This window comes from Melospiza georgiana, chromosome Z (assembly GCF_028018845.1).
Source record: "Melospiza georgiana isolate bMelGeo1 chromosome Z, bMelGeo1.pri, whole genome shotgun sequence".
Taxonomy (NCBI): domain Eukaryota; kingdom Metazoa; phylum Chordata; class Aves; order Passeriformes; family Passerellidae; genus Melospiza; species Melospiza georgiana.
Genome location: NC_080465.1, coordinates 45,839,422 through 45,863,513, shown reverse-complemented (window position 1 = coordinate 45,863,513; position 24,092 = coordinate 45,839,422). Strand labels below are relative to the sequence as shown.

The window sequence follows — 24,092 nt, the reverse complement described above, 5'->3', positions numbered from 1 at the left end:
CTTTTGCATCCATTGAGTAAGTAGTGATATTGGCCAGATTTGGTAGCTATTGCTAAAACAGGGGACAAACAGACCACCTTAAGTAAAAGCCATATGACATTATGGTAACTGTCTTGCAGAGTGCAGTGGAAAGCTGATGGACCGCCTGGCTTGGAAAACACAGATATAAGAAACAAATAACCCAAGCGAACAGAGAGCAGAAGACAAGAAAAGGAGTGACAAAAGACAAAGAATGAATTTCCATGAAAGAAACACAAATGACATTCAGAAAAAGTGGTCTTAAAAACCAGTAGTGGCAAAGGAGATAGTGATTATGAGAAATGACAAGAAGAGAACATGGAGTAAAGAACTACCCTGGGAAGGCCTATAGATGTGGTGAGGTAATCAGAACAGGTAAAAGCCAAAACAGAAAAGAGCAGCAATTCATTCAGCAAAGAACAGCAATAGAAATAAGCATTCCACATTTGAGAAGAGAAAATGACAGAGAGAGGAGTTCTGACCTGAGAGAACTTCTCTGGAACTGTGCTCAGGGCATTAGAAAACAGACAGATTGTAAGACAAGTACAGATATATACAACAGATCAAGCTGTAGTGGAGAAGCTGGCCCCTCTTCAGAGAGGGCAAATACACCCATAGAGAGTTGTGGCAAGCAAAAAAGATGTTGAATTGGTTTTTAAGAGTCAGTAGGAAGTCACATGTGAAATGTGGGACAAGGCAGCACATGAATATATTGTATGCAATGTAATATTACTACCTGTGGTTTATATGTAAGCAGTTATATTGAAAACCTTGGAAATACTGTGTTGGGTTTGGGGTTTATTTTTTTAATAAGTAACTGGCAATTGTTATTTTATATCTGAGACAAGCATTAAAGGAAATATGCCCTAAGAAAGAAACTTCTCCAAGGCATGATTTAAATATATTTTGATGAACAACACATCGCATAAAGAAAACCATTCTGGTTCCTGCTAAATATAAATCCAGCTATCTTTACAGTACATAAGATACATAAAAAAATGTTAGAAGCATGTCTAGTGAACTCCTGTTTAAGCATTTCTGTCTGCTATTTTGAAGACAAATGTTGGCAAACTAGCAAAACATTTTTACAGATAACAAGCGAAACCACAGTTTTGAATAATATCCAAATGTGTCTTTTTGTTGGCTCCGGCTTACTTTAGCTACTTACGCTGGACTGTCACAGTGTCTTATAGATGAGGAGACTCCTCCCCCGCAGGTCCTGCTGCACTCTCCCCACATTGACCATGGACCCCAACCCCCATCTATGCTCTGGGGCCAAGTGCCAAAAGGGACGCACTCTCCCTGATAACACCACTGAAAGATTTCACAAAAGAAACACAAAATTAGCTTGGGGGCTGACAGAGTTATCAGGACAGAAAAATATAAGGGTCAGACAATGACCAATTATAGGCATTAGCATTCCCTGTACAGATAACAAGGCTAGTATTTTACTTTTTCTAGCCATGTTTAGACATTGGTGAGGGTGTGTGTGATTTGTTAAATGTCTCCACTCAGTCCTGAATTACAGGTCCCTAACACACACCAGAAGTATTTTTTATTTCATCAGCCTCCTTAACGTTTCACAATTAAGGAACTACAAGTTGCTTACATTCTTTTAAACACTAAGATTCATTTCCAAGCCTGGTTTGGTAAAAAACCCTCTACTGAAGATTTATGTAGAGGCTTCATTACAGAAAATGAAAAATTCCTCTGATAACATTTTTAAGGAAGTATTTATTGTTATAAAAGAAAATCTGGAGAGCATTACAATAAAGGAAGAATTTTTCTCAGCATTTCATTCACTAACACTACAGACATAATAAAAGTCATGCTGAAGCATTAGACATGGTACAGAAAATCACTTTATAATAGTAACTGGCCACTTGTTTGGGGCAGAATGGACACATGTACTTCATTCAAGCAAACATTTAAACTCTGCAATATTATTACTTAAATCAGAAATACAAAATGACAGACAAAATTCACTCAAATTATTAATTATTAAAACAAGTTTATAATTTAGTTCATCAGAGACCTTTTCTAAACCCTTCAGAAATAATCCTAGAGCCCGTATTTTGATTACATTCTGGTGTCTACCATATCACTGAGAATTTGAAACAGCTCAATTAGATACCCTTTCCTCCTACTGCAGGCTTAGGTGACAGAGCAGAGCATGGACTCAGGTCTACCATGACCTGAATCTGCACATTTCCCTTCCAAAAGCTGAGCAAGTGCTGTTTTTAAACTCCCTCAAATTTCTGTAGTATTGATCATTTCCAAAAAAAAGACAACTCCCGTGTCCGCCCCTCATCACTACAGTGTTTTGCAATGCCTCTCATGACACAATAAGGATAAAGTATAAAGTGAGCTAGAAGAGTCCTAAAATCATATGGTTTTCTTCTCTTTACAGTGATAAATTGATAGAAATTTTATTAATAAATGCAAAAATCTCCTTGTTAAAATCTATTAGAGATGCCACAAAAGTACATGAACAGATATGCTAAAGTCAAAAGCTAAAAATGAAAATGCTTCTAAGAGTAAAACTGTAAGCAACTAATCTAATTTAAATTACACTACATACATAACAAACACATCAAGATCCAAGCTAAGAAATGCAAGCTACTCAGATTTAAACTCATAAGAATATCACAGATATAGAACTGAATAGGTAAACCATCATAATTCCATACTATTAGAACTATAGAGACAATAGACAGGTGCATTATTTTTCCAAAGCTGTATAAAATCCCTATAGTGTATCATTTTCACTGTCATGCAAACATTGTCTTCCACATTCCCATGCTCCCCTGTAAAACCTCTAGAAATGCTGCGTTTTCTCATCTACTGAACTTAAATCTGATTTAATGCTCACCTCTCTGTCTCTTTTTAATTTTCTAGTAAAAATGTATCTTTCACTGGAAGCCAGTGAAGCCAGCATACAACCTCTGTCATAGTAATTAAAATTACAAAAGTCTGTCATAGTAATTAAAAATTACAAAAGTCTTCATTACTTCTAATGGGACTGCAGAAATGTGTTTCCTTCAAGAATGACAGCAACTTCATCTCCTATAATGAGGTTAGGACTACTGAGTAATCACCATATGAAGAAAGAAGAGGACGTGACAGCTATTTTAAAAGACCAGTTCTACACAGAAGGTTTAGATCTGAAATATTAATTCTTCTCTAATTGTTGAAAGAATAATTTTCCATTATTTCAGTAGAAAGATGACAATGATGCATTCAAATACGCATAAAATATGCAAATTCTCTGTGAATAAAAGCTCTCTGAAATTTTTCCTAAAGAAATAACTAATGAAAATAAAATATGATACATGGCACATTTGAGATACTTTTATGAGTATTAGCTGCTTTACAGAATTAACATTTATAACACTATGATTTCAGAAAAACCACACAATAAGTACTCTAACATAGAGAAAAAATTATTTACTATTTTGTATGAGGAAGAAAAATATTAGTGCAAATTTTAACTACTAATTTTCAATCATCGATTCAACAATTATTTTGCAAGGAAGTAATATTCAATCATAACGTACATTTATTTTATGTTAATGTCCAAAGACAAGTCAAATCATCCCACAATGTAGCTAGATAAACTATCCTTTCAGCACTGCACTGTGTTTGAATTTTTTGCATGGTTTGCCCCTCATTTCCATCCCTAGCATGGATGTAATCTATGATCTACAGAAAGGGTCACCTTTTTTATTACTTTAAATTAAAACACAGCATAAGTGTTCCTATCAGTTTTGTCTTATTGTTTTATACACACAATTTCTTAATGACTGTATTTTTAAAAAATTGATAAATTAATTTACCTTCACAGCCACATCTCCGGGAATACCACAGAGGAGCTTCATGCATATTTAAAATTCTTATTACAAATTAGAAAAATTGTACCTTTTTGAACCCAGCTGATATGTAAAACCCTTCACCAGACCATGAATACATTAAAGTTTCAGAAGAGAACAGATAACAGTTCCATCAACAGCAAGAAACAATTCTATTATTTTTCCCTGTATGCAAATAACAGCTGAATAACTCTTATGGAAAACATTGTAAAAACCTTCCTGGGTAAGCAGATACCTACCACGGAAAATTTCAACCCAAAGGGTTAAAAGCTTGGCAAGTCTATAAAAACAACTGAAAGAAGGTTTTATTATAGAAGGTTACGCTGTTTTAATTGTAGAAATCCCTACACATTCTGCCAATAAGGTATTAATATATATTGCATCAAATTATGGTTTGGACTTTTTGGCACACGGAATACATAATTAAATACACAAATACAATTAAATACTCTGAAATCTTCTTAGGCATTTAGAGCTGGAAATTTAATTTATTATATATTTGCACAGAATCCATCAAAATAGGGCTTAACTTGGTAGGGGCCTGTAGGCATGACTGCATACTAATAACAACAACAACAACAACAACAACAACAAAATAATAATAATAATAATAATAATAATAATAATAATAATAATAATAATAATAATAATAATAATAATAGTAATACACTAAGAATGTGTTACAGCACAGTAACCTATTTATTTCACATTACTCTTTGGGAAAGGAAATTACATATTTGGAAAGAGCTGATGATTTCTGGTTTATTGTTACCAGGAACTATTAATTTACAGGAAGGTTTTTGGATACAGTTTATAGACACAATTCTCTGCTGTTAACAGGCATATTTGGTTAACAGGTTTATCTTTGTAAAATGGTATGGATTCTCTCAATTCTCTCCAAAATCTCACAATGGAATAAAATACTGGTGGCTGGAAAAAGATGTTTGGCAGAGAGCAAACTGATTAAAACTTCTTGACAAGGGAATAGATGCACAGTGTCTAAAAGGATCTCATCTTGTAGTCTCATGGTTCAAAAAACATAAATTGAGGTAAATTACTCTTTGTCATCAAAAAGGAGGGTGGTTCCAAAATAAACCTAGACTGCTGATTTAAGAGCAGGGCTTCTAACATTTTCTATTACTCTAATATTGGGTAACATTTTTGGTAAAACTGTGAACGTCCCTCTATTTTTATTGGCTAACTCTATTCACTCTATTTTTTAAAACGATCAGTTCAATAAATTTATTTAACATGGTTTACCAATATTTCCAAACCCAGCATGGAAAAGCCATCAGGAAAATACCAGGTCATGGGCCCTGAATGAAGCCGTCAACATGCATTAATAAATTGTGACAGCTGCCCAAAAGCCTTCATTCTTGTTGTTTAAACATCAGATTGCAAGTCAAAATGCACTGTTATCTTTGTTGAAACCAGCTCAGCTAGTATGACAAAAGTCAGAGTGAGAATAGATGTTCAGAAAAAAATCCAATCTGGATCACTGAATCTCATGAACAGGTGCAACCACTCTCAGACAGAGACTGGAAGTGGTTTAATGTAACAAACTCTCTTCACTTCGTACAAACCTGCATAAAACAGATTATCTTGAAAAAAGGTACCTAGAATGCATTTTTTCCTCCCTAGTATGTATCTTTAATATCAATTAAAATATTTTTCTCTCGTTTTCAAGATCTGTATAGACTTTGCCTTGTAACTGAGAAACAGTCTTCTAATATTCTTGTCTGAAACTACTGATATACAGAGATTGTTTTAAAATCAAAATTCTCATATTCAGACAGATATTGTAGTGCTAAATGTATCTATTGCAACACTATCTTTCTGTACTTTTCTGTTAGGTAGAAGAGTTTATCTGACTCTACATCAGTCTGTTAAGCCAAACAGTTATGCAAGCATAACCGAATAATGAAAAAATAATTCAAAGTCAAAATAGAACGGTCACTGGGAAATACAGGCTTTTATAAAATCCCTTTATGGATTCATTCTTTTTTCTATATGCTTTTATGATTTGGTATATACAGGGAAAAACAAAATTCTTCTCCCTTATAACAGAATTACATAGTTCAGACTCTAGATTATGTTGCACATTTTCAAAGTCTATGGCAGGTCAAAAGTGTAACAATTCTTAATGGAGGAGTGGTATAAAATCAAATAAAGATTAAACTGGAAGAGTTTTTTTTTTTTAATTACAAAAATTACTCAAAAAGTACAGAAGAAATAGAACATGTTTTAGGGTTGTTTTTTGATCCAGGCTCTAGAGTTTTACAGAAAGGAGAAATAATTTTATTAAATTACACATATAAAATAATGGTGAAAAAATTCTGTAGAACATTTTCCATTACAATGTACACATATCATGATAAACTATGTTTTTGTTTGAACTGTTGTAATTGCTGTGAAATACTTTGACTTTCTAGTTCTTTTTTCTTGTAGTCTTTGAACAATAAATTCCTTCTTCAAACAATAAAACTTTATGTACTCACCCCCTTTTCAATGCTCCCTGTTTGGCAAAGAGTACCTTCTGCTGCTGGAATGCTGTTGGTAACACAGCGGTTACTTTTGCTGAGGCACCAGAGCTCTCTACACACTTCCTAGGAAAGAAGGCAGAAGCAAGTTGATCAGAATAAAAGCCTAAAATTTCTTCCAGTCCTCATAAACACATGTATGCACAAACTTGTTTTGAACAGAGAGAATTAAGACGTCGTCTGCAGAGAAACATCTAAAGATAGCTGTGATACCAGCAATTTTGAAGCCACTATATTTTACCTAAGAAAACTCTGCCCAAAAAATTCATTCTGGAAGCATCAAAACTAGACGATAATATGTTTTTCACCCCTGCAATGTAAGTAATGTTCTATAATTGCTTTTTTTCTTGACTTTTGCTAAGACTCAAAATTACCTGCCAAAAAGGATACCAATAATCTTGAGATATGAAACAGCAACAATTATTTTTCTTTCCTTTATGTAAAAAGAAAGTTTTTGAGCTCAGACTAGTCACACTCCTCTTCTGCAACACTTGTTAAAGCAGTGCATGTTTAGTTAGAACTAACTAACGTCCACACTAAAATATTTCCTTAAGGCTTTTTAGATTTGCTGCTGCTCTTTCATAAATGATTTATCCTATCCTATTTCCCTATGTTGTCAGTGTTAAACTAACTGAGATCTTTCAAATAATCTTTTTCTTCCTACCATACTTTCTCATTTGGTTTTGCCCATTTATTAATTTAAATTAAGCCAGTTCTGCTGATATTGGAGATAAATTGTTAAAACTAGCAAAGGGTTGAAATTCATAGTGTGGGCATGATCCAAAATTGGATGAACACCAGAAGTCTTCACAGTTGCTTCAGCTGCCCCTGGATTCAGCTCTGTACACATAAAAGAATGAAGAGATGTCTGCTTTTACAGTAAATTACTTACATAATAATATTTACTGCATTACTTTGGGATCTGTGCAAAAGTTCACAACTTCCTTACACATATTCTACATTTTAAAATATTATTTTAATATTTGGAATATAACAAGATCTTTAAAATGATCTTATGATAATCCTTACTGTTTCATTTTACTTAACTGCTGCTTGAAGTAATAGTCTACAAAAAATCCTTGTATAGGTTCTATAGTGAAACTTGAAAGAAAAAGAAAGAGGAAAAGACAGTGTGAATGAATTAAAGTTGTTGTCCACTCCCCTCCAGGTTCATTGTTTCTCTGAGGTAATGAATAATTTATCTGGCACCTATATACCCTATATGATGTGTTCTTTACACATCAACAGGAACAACTGCTATGTTTTACCCCAAGATTCATATTTCTTGCACTGTATTGCATATAAAAATTTATTTATTTATACATTAATCTCTAGTGGCTGCAGCAACAGTTCAACAGTAGAATCTTTTCTTGACGAATATAGAATTATTTACAAAGTTTAAAAACAGCTGGTGCCATTCTTGCAGGGATGTTAGTACAGTGTATTTAGTTTCATGATTGGCAGAAGCAAGGTATCTTCTGCACAGTCCATTAAAAAATAGACAATAGGAACGGTTTGAAATTAAACTGAATGAAAACTGGTGATTCCTGGACTTTCCATCTAATTTTTGACAATTAGGCCTAAGTTAATTAATCCTATTTAGTGTCTGACTCTATGAAAACTTAAAATTATTAAGCCTGTTTTGGGAGATTGACTGTCCCTTGTAAAAGTCCACCTGTAGCCAATGAAGAACTTTTCAAATTAGTTTTCTTTCAAGAAAGACATGTAAGCAGTATAAATATTTATGTAAAACTCTGAGCAAATTTGTTTTTTCTCACTCAGCTGAAAAATTTTCAAATTAAGATACACATAAATAAATATACTAATTAAAATAAAACAGAGAAGTAACAGAAGATACATCACATACCTTCTTGAAAAATTTAGCTTAATTACAAATTTGACAGCAACCAACTAAGGTGCTAAAATTCAACACTAAATAAATTTCACATCTAAATCAACCATGAATCCAAACTTCAATACAGTACAGACTACAAAATTAAAATGTAAAATGAATTATTTTCAGACATAGCATGTGGTCCTCCTGTAATAATCCTGCCTTATTTCCATTAACTTTTAATTTACTTCCTCATTTTGATGAACAAAATGGGTGTAATTTACTCGCTCATTCTTCACATGTGGTTTATATTGTTAAAAAAAAAAGAGTCAGACTGTGATAATTCTACTTGTGACCTTCTATTTTTTTTAGATCTCACCAAGTTCAAATGTCTAAGTTAATAGCTGTTCTTACTCACAGAGTTTGCTCCAATGTTCTGAAAAGCAAAACATTCAACCGCATTAAGAAACAAAAGATTTTGAATAATCTGACATGGGCAAAAGCAAAAAATCAGGTCTGGATAGCAGTCTGGAGTTTTAAAACATCTATGTTCCAGGATTATTTGAATCTAGAATTCTGGTTTTTGCTCCAGAGTTTATGTGCAGAATCCCCCTTCTGCCACACCTACACAAGTATACCTTCTATACTTCACATAAGTGGAAGTAATAATTAATGTCTTTACCATTTGTCTCTACAAATGAGAGCATTTGACAACTTCCTTTCAATAGGATTCTTTCTATATATTTAGACTCCTCTGGTGCATTAGACTCTTCTAATTCACTGATCTAATATCAGCCTGAGATTTTAATTCAACAGTGTGAAATAATGAATACAGCACTCCAAAACTATTTTAGTCATTTATCTGTTTACCAGAAGATAGCAAGCAGGTCAACTCACCTCTCTACTTCACAAAATGAAAAAAACATTTATTCCTAAATTGTTTTGAGAAGCAGTACATCAAAACTAGATATTATTACTGACATATTCTGATAGTCCTTTTTCAGATGGTAATTTCAACAGGGATTTATCTCAGTAAATCCCTAAAGACAAAATGATAGTGTTGAAAAATTACTATGGGCTTTATCATACTATTAATGTGTGAGCAGAAACCTCCACTTAAATCAGAAAGGAGTTCTGTTTGAGAGAGATATACAGTAGCCTAAAATCACCAGAATATTTCCTAACAGAGAAACTATTCAAAGCACCAAAGATCCACAAAAATAACAATGTATCAATTTGTAGATGTAATTTATATTAAACACAAGAAATGGAAGGATTTCTGTAATATCTTTTAAAGATAGCCGAATTTAAGATACTGTTTATTTTTCCTCACTGTACTGCATTTAAAAGAAAACACAGTCTCTGAAGTATACTCTCCATCACCCTGTACATTAAATGAAAGATAACATTAATAGCCATTTGAAAACAAATGAGATACCTAAAAAGAAGTAAAAAATCCATCTGTGTTATTTGATTAAATGAAGATGGATTTAGACCAGGTGTTCCTATGGCTAAGTCTTCTTTATTTTCAGCTCACCTTGGAAAGTTAAACAAAGCAGTTCTGACTAAGATTCATAAAGCTTTCTCTTCTCCAGCTCAACCCCATGAACACCATACCTGCTCCCACTTTAGTTACTGACAAAAGCTATTTCCTTACTACTACCATTATCTGTAACACCTCTAACCAATGGTTTTTAATAAGCCAGCCATGCAAGAAACTGCCCTGAAAAAGTCAGGCCCAAAATAACTAATAGAAAGTATAGTGCTTTTTTTCCACACACACACATGCACACAGGCACACAAACACACGCACCCACCCACACCCACCCACTAACAGGTGACCCTTTTAGGGTAGTCTTTTCTTCCTCAGAAAAGGATGAAGCTAATGTGTATTTGGCCAACATTACATTTGTTTGAATAATTCAATGAAACTAAGAGAAAGGAGCATAATCTGAAAATTTAAAAAATGACTTGAAAGTCAGTCTCCAAATTTCTCGATTCAGAAACTACTAATTTGTAAAGTAAACAAGGGAAAAATTTTAAAAATCCAGGAAACATAAACTGAAGCTGAGGCCTTTCACAAGATCAAGACAAGATAGATGACAACCTGTAACGGTGTATCTTAGGGTTCCATGACTTCAGTTTGGAATTCGGATGCTTGTATTTGCAGTAAATTAAACAAAGCTGAACCCATCTAGAGAAAAAAACACAGCAAATCAAATTACCTTCATTTTGCCTAAGTATTATAAATGATGGAGCCTCTTTCTGTTGCATCATGCAGAGTTACATATAGTCATTTCAAATTATGTAACATCTAAGCATCCTATATCATAATCATCATAAATTGTTATAATACAGCACAATGAAAACTCAGTAATATGAGCAAAGATCAAACTGCTGTGCTGTTCTTGTTTTCAAAACTAATGAAAGCTTCCAACAAATATTAGTAGTTCAGCCTATAAAATTAAAATTTAAAAAATGATGGGAAATACATTCATAAGGCATATTAAATTATGATAATTTGGGAGGTTCACTTTTTGCTCATAAAATTTTAAAAATCCTAAATATGTTTGTCTATTACTTCAGCATGTTTATTTATAATATGCTGCACCTCTTGATGAGCATTTGCTAAAAGAAAGCATAAAAACAATTAGCTTGAATTGCAATTCAGACCTGAAAATCATCAACAGAGTATTTTCAGGCTCATTGCTGAAATGAAGATGACAACTTGACTAAAACTAGAAGACCCTAATTAATAAGTGAACTTCAGAAGGTTCAAAGTTTTATCCAGATAAGAACCCAAAAGTTACCATTTTAGTGCTTCACTACCAAAAGCTCATTAAGTGGTGAATCACACCAAAGAATGTGAAATAGAATACAAAACTTAAGTCCCACCTTGTATTATGTTTCCAACATGCTTTAAGAAACATTGGGTGCCTATGTGAACCTTAAGGAAACTAAAGGAACCCTACAAGGTCAATCACCTCCAAGTACATCTTTTCCCTTTCAATCCCATGCAACCTATCCATCTTTACTCAAACAACATTCTGGTATCTGGAATCTCATCCATTATTGCTTCTATGATCATCTAATGCATTTCTCCTGTTCTCATCATCAGCTTCTCTTTGCACTTTCTTAACAGCATTCATAAGAGGCAGGCACATTGGTGTTGGTATCTATGTCTCTAAGAGAGACAAAGAGAAAAACAAAGACAGAGAGGAAGGAAAAAGAGGGGGGTTTGAAGACAAGATAGTCATAATGAAGAAAAAAGGGGGACTGCAGGAACTCGTTTGAAAAAGGATGCAGAACTGCTTTAGGTTCCTGAAAGAGGAAAACTTCTGGGACTTACCTTGTCTATACACACCATAAACTTCGAAAAAAGAGGGAACAAAATTAATTTCATTTCAACCCAATCCTGTAAGTCCTTACACAAGAAAAGCTTGAAACTTTAATAATTTGCAATGCTGAAGGCCTGCACAACAGCAGCAAGAGTTCTTTCAACTGACTAGAACAAAAAAATAAAAAGGTTGACAAAAATGACAGAGTATGATACCAGTATTTTCAATTCCTCTCTTTGCTTACACGTACTTTTAACATCACTTTGTGAGCAATGCAAAATAAATCCAGGCGATGAAACTACATATGCTCAGCTAACAAGCATAACGGCAACTTAGTTATGGTATGATATATGAAACTGGGGTCAAAAAAGGCACTTTACATTAAGTTATTATTATGCCGAAATTCAACTAAATACATGATCCTAAGCATAGTATCAACAGTGAGGGAACAAAAGGAAAACAGTAACTTTGGTGCAAAGATACAACAGGCTTCTCTGCCTTTCCTTGTGAAAGATCACCAGCTTCCAGAATCTGCTTCTCTTCCTATAAAACCCCTACCTCAAGCTCAATGCTACTGCTCTTCATTTAACTGGAGTAAACCACATCCATATTTCAAGAGAAAAGTGACAATTTAATTAATGAACGTTAAAATTTGTATCACCCAATCACTAGGGTCAATTGCAATTCAGGTTTCTTGGCCTAGTGGAAATTTTAGAACTATATAGTAATATATTTAGCCTCCTGGATTTTAAAGTCAGCTGATCAATGCCGGTAGAAAGGCATAAAATGCAAGAAAAATATACCAAATAATTGTAAGCTACTATCTCTGACACCCTGCTGCTAGCAGCCAGCAGCTTCACAGATCATAAAATGCAACACAGAAATATCAACCATATGCATAAAGTATTAACTGCTTTTAAAATGTCTGAGGTTTTAGCCTCTCTCCTAAAAATGTAGGGACCAGCTCTAAAGCACAGCATTATTCTGAACCACAAAATCAGTAAGTTAGGCATTTTTCAGGTATTATTTAAACTCATAAAGCAGAGAAATCAAAAGACAAGACTGGAATTCTTTGCTGAGTTAACCCAGGGACAGCCAACAGCCAGCTGTTACTCAGCAGATGCTCAAAAGTTAAGGCAATCAGAAGTCAATGAAAAAGTTTCCCTTACCTAAACCAAATGACTAAAAAGGAGGTTTTGAACTATTAGTGGAACTAAAACACAAACAGGGCAGAGAATTGACACACATCTGACAATCAGCAGAAGAAAATCCACACTGCATCATCCTAGAAGATGTAGGTTATCCGGCGGTTACATAACTGAGGAGGAACTAGCACTGTTTCTAACAACCTCAAAACTTTCCACTGCAGTGAATTCAATAAGATACCTGAAAGCATGTATTGTCTTTAGGAAAAAGCTATACATCAGTATTGAATGGCGCAATTTCCACCATTAGAATTTGGATGACTGTAAGCCATAAATGTAACATTCTCCTGAGTGTGAAAATATACCCTAAAAATGAAATATTTTGAATAGATTGAGCCATTGCCTTTACTTTTATATTCAAAATACCCATTTCTTCACCTAAATTCTGAAACATTTTCCCTGTATCAAAAGGGACACAATATAGTACATAGATCAGTACAATATAGTATAGTATAAAGAACAATGCACAAGTAACACTAGAAAGAGCAGTGTCTACTTGCTAAAATACAGCTTTATTTTTTTCAGCTCAAACAGCTAAGACATCACCTTGACTTCTTGTCTCACTTAATATGCTAAACAACACAGAGAAATCTGACCAATAGCTGCAGTGCTTTTGCTACAAGAGTTCTGTCTGAATGCAACTAAACAGTTTTATTAGGAGTAGTCCTCAAAACAGTACCAAAACTGAAGAGCTCCCTTTTATGCCAGATTGTCCCCTTACCAGTAAACAAACACACACAAAAGCAGAAACTTGAAGTCCCTTTAGTAATTGAGTTCTGATGCTTTACTTGTTCAAACACCTCTCATGTTATTTAACTTCACATTCCTAAGTAAGAACAGCTCCAACTTTAACAGTGAAAAATTCATTGCAGACTGATGACAGGATATATGATCTAAAGCAACAGTTTAACTTAACACCCAGAGGAAGCAGATGAGGAAATAAGGGAGAAAAGGCAAGAAACACAGACTAGCATTAAAGCTACATGGTTGAAAGAAGTACTTTTTCTAAAGGTGAGAAGAATGTGGCAGAATTCCTAAGCAGAAAGAATGTGAAGATTTTCTAAGTTATTTTAAAAACACCAATTATATCAACAGGTTCATCACAGGCCACAGAAGATTTTCTGCGTGCATGTATTTTGATTTGAGAGTTCAAATATGTCTCTTGCCATGGCTTGCCACTAAAAACCAGCAAAGAACATGAGCAAGAGAAAAATGCAAGCAGTTTTCTCTGAGACTTGGAATTTATTTCCTATTGGGTCATGAAACTCCCTGTTGGAAAACCCGCTCTCTACCTTTTTTTATAAGAGGCTTTAAATAAAAAGGGCTAAAAGAAATGTTTCAAAGGAGCTGGTATATGAACTACATTCACTGAAAATAGGTGGTTTTTGCTGTCGTCTTCCATCATAGTTGCACATGTGTGTGTTCGAAAAAGATCCATGAACTATTAATGGCATCTTCATTGAATAGTACATTGAGAAGAAATAGCCAAAGCACTGACTGTTTACTTTTGATAATAAGAGAGTTGAGCAGAGTATTCAATTTAGCTTCTTCTGGGATTTAGATCCAGTTTCACTCTTCAGTCCCGAAACCCTTTCATACATAAAGAAATCATTTCTAACTAGGTTATTTTCTGCACTAACTAGGTTATTATTTGCACTACAATCTCCCAAAAGCTGTTTCCCCCCGCTTCAAAATTATTACTTCAAATCTCTAAAATATTAATCACCATGGTCACCTTGAAAGAGCATTATGGCCGTGGCAGATAATATTTTAAATGTATATACTATTTTAAATTCATATTATTTCTTAGAATGGATACTACCAGATTTCTACAATAACTTATATATTAATAGATGCAGTTTGAATCCTGTGATCAAAACAGTGTGGTTATGTTCTGAGACACTTGGAAGTTATGTTCATATTGATGGCATACTGATGGAACACCTCACCCTATATCAATTCAGAGGTCTGGTAATGAAGACATAGCTTCACTTCATGAAGACATTGCCTCAATTAAGTGTCAACATATTTTCCATAACTCTTAGGGAATCCCAAAAAAAAAAAAAAAAGATTAAAAAAAAAAGAAAGCAGAACACAAAAAGCAAAGATAACCTATATGTCTTCATTACTTCCAGTTATTTCTGGTTTAGAAACTGGTTTAAGAAAGAAAATGCACTGTACAGTATGATCATCACAACAATGGTTACACAGTTTAACGGTGTTTAAAAAACCCTACAAATATATGGAAAAGCCAGGTTTTGCACATTATGAACTTTCCAGTTTAATTTAGAATGCAATATGTCTCCAAAAACTGTGCTATAAATCATAGATTAAATAGAGGCAGATTTCCCTAGTCTGCAAATAAAAGATTATGGTGAAAATTTGTAAGGAAAAAAGAAAAATAAAATGGTATAATTTAGATGAAGAGACAGTAAATAGGGCCATTAAGAATAGTGATGGGAAGTGAGAACCTAAAGAGGAACAATAAAGGCCAAAGGAGGGTTGACGAGGAATCAGAAGACTCAGGGCTAGTTAGCCAGCTACATAGTTCTTAGAGCCTTTCCAAAATGCAAACTGCCAAAGAGGCATCCCAAATAATATTGTATTTATCACCCCAGAAATATTAAAAATGGAATTTCTTGTTTTATTTCATTATTTTATCTGAATAATCTAGAAATTTAAAATTATTAAAACTATTTCCTTTTAAACCATAAGATAAGTCCTCAATGTTTACTTGTTGAGCTCTCAGCTGATTATTTCATAACAAGCATAGCAGAATGCTTTTTTGCCTTTAACTGCATACTTTTGGCTGGAAGATTTTAAGTAAATATTTGTAACACAATGACCTACATGTGAAGGTTTTTATTTCTACTGTAAATTTATTTACTTTAATCATTGCAGACTGGTACTTGCAGCCAAATCTTTGCTAGTACTTTGCTACTCAGTATTTTATCCAGCTATCTAGCTTCATGTTCAACTATTTCCAGAACCATAATTCACCTTTCAAAATAGATATCTGAATAATGTGAGATGCAATAGAGTCAATGTCAGGGGAAAAACAAACAAACAAGCAAACAAATAAACAAGAAAATAAAATCATTTCTGATAAATTAATACAAGTACAAAAGGAGCTCCAAAATGTCACTTTATATGGAAAGATTAAAGCCAAAAAACCAGACTTCACATTTCATAATTAATACAATATAAACCTGATCTCAATCTAGTGAAATCAGTGAAAATTCTCAATTACACTTAACAAGGATTGGGCTCGAGTGTTCTGGGCTCTTTTCCTCCCTACAATTAAAGAACAGCTTACCCAGCTCATCGTTACCCACATTTAGTGTACAGCACACACAAAGGGCTCAAGCAAAAGATGCAGCATAAGGATTAAAATTAACCCTTTGCTTATAAATGATGGCACTGGACATGCTATTGGAAATCTGCAGCTCACTACTACAGCTAACTACAGATTTATGCTACAAAGGAATATATACAAATGACTAAGCAGAACACTCAGCATAAGGATTAAGACTTCTTACCCCATATTTACATTGGCGGGATGTTGCTCCATACTGGAAGCGACACTGTTCATCAGCATCATACACCTGACCTGGGGCCACAGCTGGATAAAGAAAGTCACGCTTGGGAGGCTCATTATCAAGGCAAGTACCACGGCCCGAACTGTTCAACATAAAGGACCAAATCAATTAGGAATTCTACTGACTGTAAATCACAGTAATGATATTATGTATCTAGTTATTACTTTTAACAGTGCTGGGTGTGAAACAAATATGATTGCAATAAACAGACACTAAGAAGGTACACCCATATAAACAAGAGAAAATATTTAGACGGAATTAGGAAGTTAAAATAATTTTTCATCATTATTATTTTTAAAAATGCTTATTTTAGATTGTGAAATAATTTTATATATTAACCTTTTTAAAAGTGTGATAATTTCTGAGCCACACAAGACTGATTTTCATTTTTGGTTTAGGATTCCTATTTGTTTTCACTGAAGAACAACTACATTTAGTCATAGAATGAAAAAAAAACAAATCAAGCAAATGCAAGAAATTCAGTTTACAATTTGAAATTACCCTTCTGATCCTTCAAACAGCAAAATATAATCTTATCGATAGAAGCAGCTCAACTGGTTTTCGTAAAACTAAAACACATTCAAGTTTCAACATGACAAAATGTTTATCGGATCAGGACCTTAACATGCAAGCTTTTCTTCCATTCGAGGGAAGAAAATGGTTACGGAGGTAAAAATTCTGCAGGAACTTCAAGTTTATCTATACTACGATAGTGAAAAAAATTGTATGGGTCCAAGATCTTTTTTTACTGTACTAATAGTTAGTCCTAAAAAATTCATGTTGGAACCAAAAGAATCATCTTTGCAAACTTCAATATTTTCCTCTTTTTATATTCACTGTTTTGTTCAGTGGTTGATGATTTTTTCCCAAAATATGCCCATATTCAACCACAATATTTTAGTGTAGTGGAATAAATGACAAAGAAAGCCAAAACCAGACTGAGCTCTGTTTAGAAAACTTTGTACTTTGCTAAATACAATTATTCAGTTTTATTGGGTCAGTGTGCATAAAAGAGGACAGATGCTTTTTTACTTTCATTTCACATGTGAATAAGTGAGGATTTTCAAAGAATTCTTATGGCAACACTTAAAATTTTTTTCCGACATTCCTACCAATTTTGCCAGCACTTATGTTCTGTTTTTTTCCAAATCTTTTCCATGCACCTTGCCAAAGGAACGTAATTTCAGAAGTGAATGTTCTACACTGTTTTTTGGAGATCTCCAATTTTCTATACTTTTCATCTGCAGATAAAAAAAGAGCAAAAAGTGTCCTTTAACTACACATTTTATGTTCTTATGTTAAATCTATTGTGATCAAGTCTTTGAAATACTAGAAAAGATCCTTTGGAGAAATGAAGGAACAACCTCTGCCAACCTTTAGAAGGTGGCAAATAGCAACTAATGCAAGAACCAGGTAAATACTGGGAAAAATACAGTATTTGATGACAAATTCCAAGGATTTTGGTGTGATTCACCGGCATGCCTGCACACACACCACACTCACGCATCCACTCAGTTGAAATCTACTTTTAAAATATCAACTGTGTGGTTCTGGCATAAAAAAATCATGTACTTTCCCCTTTACCTCATGTAATTGCTGCAAGTATATATATTTTCTAGCAGCAGAAACTGGGAAAATATCCTTCAATCTTTTCAAATATGTCAGTGTTGTATTTTGCATATATGAGGAATGCATGTTAATAATTCCAATATTAAAAGAACTGATATACAGCTTATTTTTCCGCATCTGGACTGAACTACAGATAGCATCTTTCCTTAAACAAGCAGTGAGAAGTTTAGCATTTGGCACAGCTTGAGCTAGTATTGCCATATAATGGGAACACTTCCATAGATTCCAATACTGTAGATTACAAGATGACTGTAAACTGCTATCTTGTAAACAGACAGCTGAGGGCACAGCATTTGAAAAAACTTCATTACCTTTGGTGACTTCCCTCCACAGGCATATGTACCCCTGCCCAAATTAGATTACAGAACCCATTCTAAATCTTTAAATTTGTAAATTCAAATCTACAAGACATACAATGGCAGAAAAGCAAGTCATAAATCTTTGCATTGAATACAAAAATATTACTCTTCTGCTCTAATTACCAGATTTGCAGCATAATGAAAAATTGTAGTAATTGGGAAAAGTACTACTGAGAAGTTATTCTCTTACTAGCTACATTATATCACGACCTCTAGACTGAAAATTTATTTCTGACTTTCCCTCTGCTTCAGTTCTATTATTTATCTCAAGCAGTTGAGCAAAACTGACCCTTGATACTGCATTGCAGGAACTGAAGTATCATGGAAAAGAAATGGCATGGTCTTTATAAAAACATTAATAAAACCAGAGACTTTCCATTGGTAATGAAAGGTCTGACCAAAGCTGTGCAAAGAATGAATACAGGCTGAGGATCATTTAACCTTTCCAGAAAACTTTTACAGGACTTGGGAATGGTCCAATACTCTTGTGCTCTTGTGTATATGTCCCTGTTCTCTCTTTCTTTGTTCCATCAAAGCAAAGCCCAGATACTTGAGAAAAAAAATTATGTTAAATCTAGGGGAATGAACCAAAAGGGTCCAAGAAGATTCATGGTTTTGGAGAACTTTATAAACAGAGATCTAATAGTTATTATCAGTCAGGCATATAAAAGCGTAGATGTAAAAAAGGATTGGAAAGAATGCCCCAATTTTTAGAAAATTTCTACTTATAATTGCTTTTATGCTATGTGATTTTATCTTCTACTTTATCAGGTAGTATATACACCAAGTCAAAAAATCTACAGGATATCCCTGCAGAGCATTTGCATTTTTGAACATGGCGTGGATAAATCTTTAATGTCTACAACAGAAATAAGATGATCTCGAACTGACCATTACATTCTATTACTCTACAAGGTACTAATAGTACTCACAGTTTTTCTCATTTTCTAACTTTAGGTTAATTTTGTGAAGTTTTATGGGACATACTGGGACTTGTTTCAATTACAAAATAGCTAAGCTTGATGTCATTTCAGCCCAGTATTCCAGTGTAGTGTTTCCAGAGATCATTTTAAAACACTCTACAATATAATTTAAACTGGTTTTTTTTGTATTTTAATATCACATGACAGCAAATTACTCTTCTGTTTGAAAGTATAACAAGGATACTAGAACATTCTAGGAAAGCTTAAGATTTCAGGCTGTGATCACTACTAACTGATCAACCAAATTAATATCAACCAGGGATTAAATCTTTACAGACTGAATACAAAACTCAGGATCACCACCTCAGCACAGATATCACAGTTGCATTCAAGACCAAAAATGAGAAAAAGCAAAAATCATGGATGTAGATCTCTCAGGGTTTATGTTCCTATTACAGTATCTATTCCCAAATATTCCTACTTACATAGTATAACCCAACTCCTTCAATGGCTGAAGAAAATATCCCAGAACACTGGCTCTGAAAATTGGTTTTGAATGTCACCCAATGACTTCATTCATAATAATTATGTGGACTATAGTGCAAGCTACACTTAAGGATCACAAATTAAATGTAATATTTGTGAATATTTGTGAATACCTGTTATAGCTAAACAATCATACACATAAATACATAAACTGCTATCATACATAATGTTTTATTTAATTCTGATCCCAAATTAGTAATAAAATATGAAAAAAGCAATAGTGAAAATTATTAACAAAAACAGAGAGCATTTTTACATATACATACCATTAATTATTTACATGCCAATATATCTGACTCCAAACAGAATCCTTACTTCATATTTATAAGTATAAATTGATCTCTTAGAAGCACTAGGTTACAGTTCTCTACAGGTTACAAAAGCTGCTTTACTTGACAGTAATGGGTCAACTCTGCGCATTGCTCAGTAGTCTACAGATCTAGGCATAAATATTTGTAGAATCTGAACATAAGTAACAGACTGAGATTTGGATTTGGTGTACTTTCAATTAAAACAAGCCAAATGCAATTACTAAATAAAAACTTTCTTGAATGTTATGGAAATTCAGATTTACCTCTCACTCTTCTGATAAAATCTAGTTCTTTCCGTTCTTTTATGCCAAGGTTGGCTCTGTCTTAGTATCTATTTTATACAAAAGACTCTGCAATTTTGCACAATCTTTTCATCACACTCAATGTTCCTTGGAGCTCCTTTGCTTGGAGGTAGTAATTTGCTGTTTCTTTAATGCATACTATCCCCCATGCTTTTCTGTGTTCCAAAGCTAAATTTTATTCATTGGAATATCCAGCAGCTGTACAAGGAAAAATCTCTTTGTTCATCTATCATAATCATCCTCCTACCAAAATCCAATTTTAAGAGTTCATGAGATACTAACATATAAAATACTGGACCAATCATTATTTCATCAGATATTCTACAAATAAGTTAATGGAAATCTGAGGCTGATTCTGCCCTTTACAATTTCCTTCTATTTAAATAAATCAAAAGGTAGACAAAGAGTAATACTTGCAAAGTCAACACTCAAGGCCATACTGCTATGCCATAATTACAGAAACTCTTAGATCTTTTTATCAACTAAAGAGTCTTTTAAGTAAAACATAAGACTTTCAAAGTTTCAGAAATCTATACCAAAAGAGGGCACATTTTTTTTTATTTCATTGCCTGTTAGTAAAAAATAATTTAAATCTTAGTATAATTTAAAGAAAATAAGCAAATTATAATCCAAAATATAGGTCAACACATGCAAATTTTGTCCACTGATTTGCAGAAAGAGATATTAAATTTTTATAAGATTGATCTGATCTTATCTTTCGAAGCTATTCTTGGTTTATACTTTTTTTCAGAAGTTACTTTACATTTCTGGAGTATGAGGGAACTGGCCAGTGTGCCATAGATAATATAAGAGGTATATGTAGACATATCCTATATTTACCTTGCATATCCACTTGTACATTTAAGATTCTTGGGCAGATGATATCTGGACCAGAACACTGAATGATGGCTTTTTTTCTTTCCCTATATTGTCTGCATGGGCTTGCTTGGACCAAGATAGTTTTGGCTTCCTTCCAGAGTTAGAAAGTTGTAGTCTAAGATCTAAATCCTGCTGTATGGCAATCATAGAGTGTCTCCAAGAATTTCCTGTGATAGATCTTAATGAAATAATTTAAGATTCTTGGTTCTCCTCTATCTTCAAAAGACAACCCTGCCTTTGAAAGACAGAGCTGGCCATCTTGCTTCTCTCAACTCCTCTCCTATTACTGCACAAGAAAAACAAACTATGATTCCAGAAATCACACAGTTTTTTTATAACAAAATGTAGAAGTTATATACACACACACACATGTTGAACAGAATTAAATTCATACTAATTGTTTTTCAGCCACTAAAATGTCAGACTTGGTTCTTTTCTCCTATGAATAGATATTACAGATTTCTACTCATTTCACAGAAATCTCTGTCCCCTGAGACTGCCCTCCGAGCCTCCAATTCTCAGACAGTACTACAGTAATTAGTTCCATATAATGTTAGTGAAATTAAAGCCATTGCAAAGCACTTATGAACAATTCAGTTGATAAACTGAATTATGTCAATCTTTCACTGTACCTAAAAGCTTGATAGACAACAGCTATTTTAAGCTTGGCAGACAAGAGCTTTTATGTGCTTCAAGGAATGTTTTATCCAGAAAAGAAGTATTTCCTTTTGCCATTTCAGTATCTGTGCTGGTTGATCATCCTTGCTGAGAGTTTTGGTAGACCTAATAGCATTACAAGTTTGTTTTGTCTTATGTCAGCCTTTGAGCCATATTCCTCCTTTTTCCAGCACTCCTGAAAAATAATTTGCTTTCCCAACTACCATCTGACCGAACCCTCCAGGTGATACTTCACGGCTACTACTCAGTGTAAAACTGCTGTAGCAAGCGGTGACCTGAGCTGGTAACTAGTAAATTCACATTAGCCTTCCTTACCATAAAATACTGTGAATGTGTAATGAAATTCTATCAAAACTCATTCCATGTTGCATTAACATGGTACCACGACAGTATGGCCCAAACGTGGGCAAAGGTCCAAAGATATACACTTAAAAGGTCTCACAGACCTGGTTTCTGCTTGGTTATCTGCATTTAATACCCTCAAGTCCTACCTGTCTTGTTACACACAGCTTCCAAATTCCAAACCAGCTTGGCCTCTAAAGATCTAAATCAGCATTTTTCTCACCCGTTGCGAAGTCATCAAGAAAAATTAAGGGAAAAAAAAAATTTCTGTGGGGATGCAGACTCTTCTAAAAGCAATCACAGATATGTTGCCACATGAAACTTGCTATTATTTTTTTGATTCTTGCTAACTGTTTACTACCTGCAGCTGAAATATAGCTGCTCTCAGAGCTGCCCTGTCTTAATTAAAGGTGTGAATGGGTAAAAAGAGATTTTGGGTTCTGGCAGTTGTCCTGAAGGTATGTTTTACTCTAACAGATGCCTGTTGTCATTGAGATTGTATAAAATCTGGTGAGTAAACTAGAAACTAGAGAAACAAAGTACAGTTTTAGAGACTATCTACCTTATGAAATAATAAATCAAATATTTTAAGGAAAAAACTATCAATTCATTTATAGGATAATAGATGCACAAACCAGAATAAGCACAGATTTATAATGAATAGATCATGTTTGAGAAATCTGACATTTTTGAAAACAGATTCCAGGATTAGTAGATGAAAGAAAAGTTATATTAAAGTTATATATAACACTGTATTCTATACAACAGAAAAATCTACAAAAATTGTGATGTGTAACATTATATGTGTCCAAGGTGGCTTTGAAAAAAAATAGCATCTTTATTCCAGGTTACAAAAATACAGCTGAAGTACTATGAAAAATAATTTATCATTGAATATCCTATGCATAGGTTGTTGTTTTTCTCTAGTTCAAATATCACTTAGTAACTTCAGTAATGATTATTTTTGTGAAATTCATTTTTGGTAGTATTTTGAGTAGAGTTGCAAACACTGGCAATGATAGAGAAGTATCTCAAAAAAACTGAGGAGATTAGAACTATGGAACCAGATTCAACAGAGTACTTCTGGCTTTATAGCAATACAACTACAAATTCCCTGCCACCCCACAGATTTCAAAATGAAACATAAATCAACCTATGGAATGGAAAAGAATAATAGAGATGCTAACAGTAAATAATAAACTAAATCAATTTAAAAAAACAGGGTAAAAATGCTCAACATAAAGATGTTTTTAATTGGCACTAAAAATTCAAAAGACCACTGCATGCATCAGGCTAAAATTTGAAACTGTGCAGGAGCATTCTGAACAAATGTTCAGCTCTATTATCTTTGCAGAATAACACACACACAAAATTTTATCATGTTCCTTTCCTTTAAATCCATAGATAAGAAATAACTTCTTCACTTTATGTTGAATTATGTCCTCATTAACAGTCAACTTATTGTCAGGACAATTATGGGATCAAAATTTAGTTTTTTGGCGAAAAGCAACAAATAGAGGTAAACAAGACAGAGAACAGCAGAAGTGGAACAAGAAGAACAAGCTCCCAAATACTACAAAGAAATACCTGAACAGTAAGCTTACTGAACTACAAGGCTGTGAAATAATCTCAGGAGATATATGAAAACCATATTCTTTTTCACAGTTAAAAAACCAGACTGCAATGACATTTTACAAAGACTACTAATAGGAACAGCATT

General features: G+C 33.7%; 1 protein-coding gene across 1 annotated transcript in view; it reads right to left on the bottom strand.

The window, feature by feature from the left end:
* The window catches only part of ADAMTS6 (ADAM metallopeptidase with thrombospondin type 1 motif 6), a 142,060-nt gene that overhangs the window by 42,660 nt on the left and 75,308 nt on the right, over window positions 1-24,092 (bottom strand). The window contains exons 10-12 of the mRNA XM_058043708.1: window positions 16,344-16,485; window positions 6,386-6,493; window positions 1,187-1,332 (exon numbers count right to left, since the gene is read on the bottom strand). Of these exons, the coding sequence (XP_057899691.1) occupies window positions 1,187-1,332; window positions 6,386-6,493; window positions 16,344-16,485 (396 nt within the window). The remainder of the gene's footprint in view (window positions 1-1,186; window positions 1,333-6,385; window positions 6,494-16,343; window positions 16,486-24,092) is intronic.